The sequence below is a fragment of the Atractosteus spatula genome, chromosome 15 (genome assembly GCF_055471065.1).
Source record: "Atractosteus spatula isolate fAtrSpa1 chromosome 15, fAtrSpa1.hap1, whole genome shotgun sequence".
Taxonomy (NCBI): Eukaryota; Metazoa; Chordata; class Actinopteri; order Semionotiformes; family Lepisosteidae; genus Atractosteus; species Atractosteus spatula.
The window spans coordinates 18043345-18050240 of NC_142720.1; the positions used below are offsets into that span (position 1 = coordinate 18043345).

The window sequence follows — 6896 nt, forward strand, 5'->3', positions numbered from 1 at the left end:
TGATCCAATATACACAGTCCTGTGAGACCAACTGTTAAAAGGAAGTCCAGTCTGGGAAGATCAGAGGCATGTTTTCACTGTCAAGCTTTGACTGCTGACATTTAAAGGCTCAAAAACACCAGTGTGTAGAGAAGGTTTGATATTTCTATAACCCCTCTTCTCGGGATTCACTCAGGCTGACTTTAATCTTTAAAGCTTGAAATCTTTCCACCTCGTTAATTATTATTTTATTTATGTTTGAGGACAATTATTGTCTGTGTCTTTCACACTTTCAAATATCTAGCAGCATGGGAATGCCAAGTTAACTCAGTGTCTTTGTGTCAGAATCCAATCAGGTTACCTTGGCCAAAGGTTGCTGTATGAAACAGAATTAGAAAGCAGGAAAGATATTTGAGAGGATTCCAAGTGTCTTTCTATGCAGTTTCTAGATCATGTCAGTGAGTACAAGTAACACACAGCAAACACCAAACCACAAAGATGCTGCACAGGTCTCTAGATTTTAGTTGCTTACAGTCGTTCTTTTATTCTACAAAAACATACATTTAAGAAGTTAGTTGATGTCGTATATAGATATCCAAAATAATAGTTACTCCTTCCTTTTCCATTCAACTTTTACTTAGCACAACCAATACCCATAATTTACAGGTCTGTGTATTTTTTCTACCTTTTAGTATCCGCCTTCTTTCTGTGCGAGGAGGCAAACGCTAAATGTACTTCAAATTAATTTTAAATAACTGATATCTGCATGTGTCTCCAGACGTTTAACTCAGGCAATCTTGAATAAATGCATTCATTTTATTTCACCTTATGTCTGAAATTGTTTCACGTCGAGATTACAAACTTTACGAATCTAGTTTGTGATTTTACGACCCTCGTCAAAGTGCAGTTCAGGCTACTTTATACCGTTAACATTTTCACCACAAGGCGGATAAGCACGAAAGAGGTCGTTGAACAGAATAGGGATAAATAGCAAGGGCAACTTCCATCTATAAAGAACTACGTATCCCTAACCAAGGGTTTGACTGCAGATTTGTTTTGTGGACAATATTTAAATCAGTTTGTATTCCAGTTAAATAGTTTCAATCAGATACGATTTAATTAGAAAACTTTCTTCATTAAAAACGTTCTATGGGGACATACCTCGCTCTAGTATTTAACGTAATTTTTAAACTAATCATATTTATTTAACAAAATCGCCTAGTTCATACAAAGCCGATAAAATGACCGATTATTTTTTTATTAAAACAATCTTTATTCTATATCAATCGACACAACATACAAACAGCTCACTTAATACTGTCTTGCCTAGTAATGACGGCTCAATATTATCAGGTAGTTTTGCCTGACTGAAGAAGGTAAAAAGAATTTTAATTAAAAATAAAGTAACGCGTGATTTATTTTAAATAAATAAAACACATAATTTCGTTATGTCTAAAAGTAAAAATATAATTAGTGAAGCGATGTGCAGGCTACAAAATGTTCTTGCTTTTTCAATCAGGCAGGCGAAGCCAGCTCACGACGTCACTAGTGTGTGACAGCTCCGGAGGGTCGACCCTACGCCGGTCGCTGAGTGTAGGTGGCTTGTGGTGGAGGATCGCGCACCTCTTTATTTTGCAATAAAAGTGTAAAATGTATTACAAATTTAGTGGATTCACACAAAGGCTTACGGGAGCGGCACCGGCTACAGCCTACAGCCCCCAGGTAAGTGTAAATCAGGTTATTGTAAAGTCAGAAAGGCGAGGTTTCAAGGGTAGCAATGACCTTCACAGAGGCCAAGTGTGAGGATTATGAATGAAAAATGTCCAGTTAACCACTTTCTTTATAATGATGATGATGCACGACTTCACCGGTTCACCGTGGATTATCATGGCAACTGTTTCTTGATTTTGATCAAAGATATGGACGGTATTGTAATTGTACAGAGGTAGTCATTTCCTGGCTTTTGGTTTTCATTCCATCTCAGAATTAAATGACTTAATCTAGTTAATTAAGTGGATACGAAGTAACACCTGATCATTTGTAGGTTGGAATCAGGTGCTAATAGAACTTAAAACCAGAAAAAAGCTTGTACTAGAAGAATAGGCTGCCTATCCCCATTTAGTATGCAGCTATATATGGAACCGTAATGTACAAATCCTTAACATATTTCATTTTCTGTCAATGTATTCTTCTTCAGTGTAAATTTACACCAGGGCAGAACATGGTTTGCTTAATGTTTTTCACATTGTGATCTAAACAAATTCAGTGCGTTTACGGTATGTATTTGATGTTTTTGGATTAGACGTTTTTGCCGTGGTGCTGTAGGACAATACTCCTGGGACGTTAAACGATGACATCAATGTCAAGTGGTTTACTTTTTGTATTTTATACGGATAGTGTCTTCTGGTCTTAATCTTAATCGAATACGCCTGTAAAACATTACTATGATGATAAATGCAGCCCATGAAAACTCATTGTGGCATTAATAGTAAGAATCCAGACAAGTGCCAGTGCCCTTCACCAGTTCCCATTTCTCTCAGATTACCCTGGAAGGACGTTGTGTTGCTGTAATGAAAAACAGCCGCGATTCAGCCACAACTTGATTGAAATGAGTTGAATGCAGGGAGAGTTTAAAAACAGTTTGATTAAAGTCAGTGTTACAGTAGTAATCTCAATAAGACCACAGCAAGCACGTAGTACAAGTGTAGATTCACGATTCCTGTAGAAATACAGGATTTATTTAATTCCAAAAGGTCATTTGAAAGTGTCGCTTTAAGAACCCAAAACACTTTACAAGTTCGCAACTTGAATGGTTTACAGTGACTTAAATAAATTCCTTTGACTAAAAGTTTACATTTCCGATCCTTTTGCAAGACATCTTCAGAAGTATGTAAGTCTTTTCAGCACTGTAATGGGTTGGTTCTTCACAATGTATCAACATATTAGAGTAAATGTACCTGAGAGACGGTTTACCATTGCTAATCCTCTGTGGAGTCATAAATGCTCAGCTTCTCTTTCTGATCAAGTGGAATTCTAGCAAGGCAGTGATTCAGCTGGGAGCTTCTTTCTCTAAACTGTAAATAGTGCTTGACAGGAGATGGGAAGTATTGTTAAGCAAATAAAGTTGTTTGGCAAGGTGACCTTGGCTCCTGACAACAGTGATGTGTGGAGCTGGGTGCTGGCAGGTACAGGGAGTGCAGGGGTGAAGGAGGAGAGGACACACAATCAGCACAATCCAACCTTTTTACATCCCAAGTGTTCACAGCAGTCAAGGACGAATTTAATTGAAAATTTCAAATATTCAGTGACATTTCAAAATTTTCTTCTTTAGATATAATAGACTAAAAGACTTTTGAAAAAGAAAAACTTGCTGGAGAAAAGGTAAAGGTGAACCATAGTTCAAATCATCCCAGTAATGTTGTATTTAGCATAGCTTATATAGAACAGTCCATTATTATAAAGGTCATTCCATTGTAGCTGAGGCTATAGGCCTATTGATATTCAGACTGTGACTAAGAGGAAAGAGTCTGAATAAAGTCTGTGAGGTTAGGACTTAATCCACCCATCTAAAGGTTGTATAATCTGTCACGGCAGCTGATTAGCCACAGTGTGTTAGTTGATGATAAAACCTTGTCATTTTTTGTATGATTTTCAAAAGAATAGAAATTGTAGTGTCAGAGTGCCGAAACTCAAAGAATTAGTTGAATACAGCAGTGTTAATCTATACATATAGTTTCTCTTTTCATGCTGACAGTGAAGGATGTTGTCTTTCAGGGGCTGAGACCAGCTGTACCAGCAGAACCCCCGCCCATGATCTTCGCCACCCCAACCAGAATTGTGTCCGAGTCGGGAGAAGCTGGCCAGTTCCTCGGTGCCAACAGAGTTCCTGATCTCCAGAAGTTATTTCAGGTAAAAAAAATCTCGTTGTTCTGCTCTCAGGCAGGCATTATTAGAATGATTGGAAATGAGAGTAGGCCATTTTGGTCGTTACATTGTTTTTGTAATATATATATGACTGGATATCTTGTTGCAGACAGGGAACTTGAAGCCGCTTTCTTTCCCATTCATGTGAAATTTTGTTTGTAGTGACCCTCTTAGTCTTTTTTCTTTTTTCACTCTCTTAGTCACTAGAGAGTGGTTTCTTTATACATTTCTCCTTCTGTTTTCAGAGGCACTACAACTATAAATTAGATTATTCTGTCTTGAAAATGTCATGTTCTGTATGTGTAGGTATATTGACTTATGTTTTTGCTGCACATAATATATTGTGTAAAATACTGTGATATAATATTATCTTGTATGTTAAACTGCTTGTTTAAACCTGTTAACTATTTAACACATCAGAGTGCTTTATGTTTTTCACCTGTTAAAAAAAGATCTTCAATGATACAATGGGAAATTAAGAATATTTGTAAAGAGCAAGATAATCTCTTATTTAAAACTTCCTTTTTTAACGAATGCGTGACGGTATATAGACAGGTTATGGAAATCTCTTGTATTTTGCTTGGTATTTGGTGATAGTATTAAAATAGATAAACTAGATAATAGAAGAGGCTGAGTACGTGGTCAGATGGCAATACTCAGAATGAATACTTGATGTCTTGTGAATAAGCATCTGTTTAAGTGCACAGAATTGCAATATTCTGTATTTGGGTCACCATGTTGTAATGGGTTTTTTAAAAACACAATATCTTGCTTTGTCTCATGTCTTAAGAGTGGGTTTTTGGTACTTTCCTACGGTTTGGTTTTTCTTTATTGTTGTTAGAGCACAACTATCCTGTCATGTAATTTAGGATTAAAAGCATGTAATGAAGAAAAAAATAGATGACAGTTGTTGCTTTAAATGGATAAGCTTTCCACTGGAGCATACATGAAAATAAGCATTTCATTGCACTTGTGCATATGACAATAAACTGAACTGACCTATCCCACCAGAGTAATAACACAAGGTGACAAAATCAGTTTAAAATGACCAACTTCAAATATCAATCTCATTGTTTTTTAACAGAGTCAAAAATTTGACTGAAGTTGGGGACTTTTGTTTTTTTTTGTTTTGGGGACTATAATATATTAATAACTACAGGTAAAATGGAAAATATCAACTGCAAGATTCAACATTTTAACTGACTAAAAACCAGTTTCATGTTTGAACTGAAATCGTGAAGCAGCTCAGAGCTCTCCTGCTGATGCCCACACTCTCTCACCAGAGGTCTGACGGGGTGCCGGTACACCTGAAGAGGGGAATGCCTGACAAGCTGCTGTACCGCACCACCATGGCTCTCACGATAGGAGGAACCCTCTACTGCCTCATTGCTCTCTACATGGCCTCCCAGCCCAGGAAGAAGTGAATGCTGTCTTCCTGACCGTCCTCTTATCTGGTGTTAATAAAACCCCTAATGACAATGACACTGTACAGGAATCCCAATCAGCGACAACCTCGTTTCCATGATTAGCCTGTTAATATTGTATATAACCCCACTTCTTTAGAGCCAGTTGTTTTTTCTGCCATTTATTTTTCCCTTCTGACAGCTTTTGTTTTCAAAACAGCTTTTGTTTTCAGAGGGCATCCTTTAAAAACCCAGATGAATGGCAGAACAATTCTGATTGCCTTGATTGGTGTTATTATGGTGTTATGGTTGCCTGAGTGGAGCTGTGAAAAGGCACTAATGGCAAGTCCTTTCCTCTTAGTCAGACATCACTGAAAGGGATCTTGATGTTGGTGTCTTTGTGTAGGCAGGTTCCATTGTTTGTGTTTAAAAGCAAATGTCTAGAGAAAATGCCCATTCACATTATGGTCTTGAACAGCCTCTTAACCCCAAGAAGCCATTACATTTAAATATTATAGCAGGGTCAAGTACAATGTTGACTACCACAATTATACAAAATTAGTTTTTGTTTTCCTTACCCTCTCAACCTTTCAGACTACTTCACATTGAAATGAGCTGTTTATAATGTGAACACTTGAACCTGAAATTAACAGAACCCAAGGAGAAATCGATGTGGCAGTCACCATGGTATGCAGGGATCAATTCACATTACAGTCCGTGTTCTTATGCAAGCAGTGTGTTGTAGTGTCTAGCAATGGATGGTTCACCTTTTGCATTTTGCAGATGTTCTGATGTATTTTGGATTGATAAATGGTTTGGGACTACAAAATGTTATATTCAGCATGTTAACTAATGGCTGCAAGAAGAAATGACTCAACTTGAGAGATGGAAAATTAAAAGATTTATTGTCAAAAGGGTTTAGGTTTTCTTTAAAAAGCCAAAGGCAATCATAAACAGTGACATGGCTTAGCAGCCAAAAATTGAATTCTACATGTTAAAGTGTATGTAATATAACATTGTTGCCACTGATTCTTACAATAATTAATTCCACTTATTGTACAATAATGAGTGAGCTGCTGTAGAATAAAGGTGTCCGGATCTGTGTTATACTGTGACTATATCGTAGGATGCTTCTCTTGCATCCATGTCTTTTTGGGGAGAGTAAATTTATTTTTAAAGGCACATTTGTACAATAGTTTGTTTTACTCTTTGGTTTAAAATATTGCAATAAAAATACATGGAGTGAATGAGTTCCTAATGCTTAATTTGCTGTAGTTTATTATGTATGCAGTGTTCTGTATTTGCATAATTTACTACAACATCCCTTCCTTTAATCAATTAACAGGTATTAGATCTTCACTAGATCACTTGACGAAAATGGTTATTACCCACAAGATGTAAGATGTTCACCATTGCGGAGTAATTTTTTAAATATTGTAATAGTCATTATTAAACACCATAGACATCTCCATTCTTTCATCTCATTCATCAGCTGGTGAAAATAAATGCACGACTGTGCATGCAGATGAGTTGCCACACTGTATGACTGCAACAGGTTAAATTAAACAGGCTCTGGGATTAGTGATCAGT

The 6896-nt window shown here is 36.8% G+C and overlaps 1 protein-coding gene across 1 annotated transcript; it reads left to right on the forward strand.

Annotated features, from left to right (window-relative positions):
- Nucleotides 1-1524: 1524 nt before the first annotated feature.
- cox7a2l (cytochrome c oxidase subunit 7A2 like) lies at nucleotides 1525-6550 on the forward strand. Its single transcript, XM_088933783.1, has 3 exons — nucleotides 1525-1701; nucleotides 3754-3888; nucleotides 5187-6550. Exons 1-3 carry the CDS (start codon nucleotides 1630-1632, stop codon nucleotides 5325-5327), a joined length of 348 nt encoding a protein of 115 aa, XP_088789909.1. The 5' UTR covers nucleotides 1525-1629; the 3' UTR covers nucleotides 5328-6550.
- The last annotated feature ends 346 nt before the right edge of the window (nucleotides 6551-6896 follow it).

Coding starts and splice junctions, on each gene's coding strand:
- cox7a2l (XM_088933783.1), top strand. CDS start 1,630: ATGTATTACAAATTTAGTGGATTCACACAAAGGCTTACGGGAGCGGCA. Junction 1,702..3,753: donor CTACAGCCTACAGCCCCCAG/GTAAGTGTAAAT, acceptor GTTGTCTTTCAG/GGGCTGAGACCAGCTGTACC. Junction 3,889..5,186: donor ATCTCCAGAAGTTATTTCAG/GTAAAAAAAATC, acceptor CTCTCTCACCAG/AGGTCTGACGGGGTGCCGGT.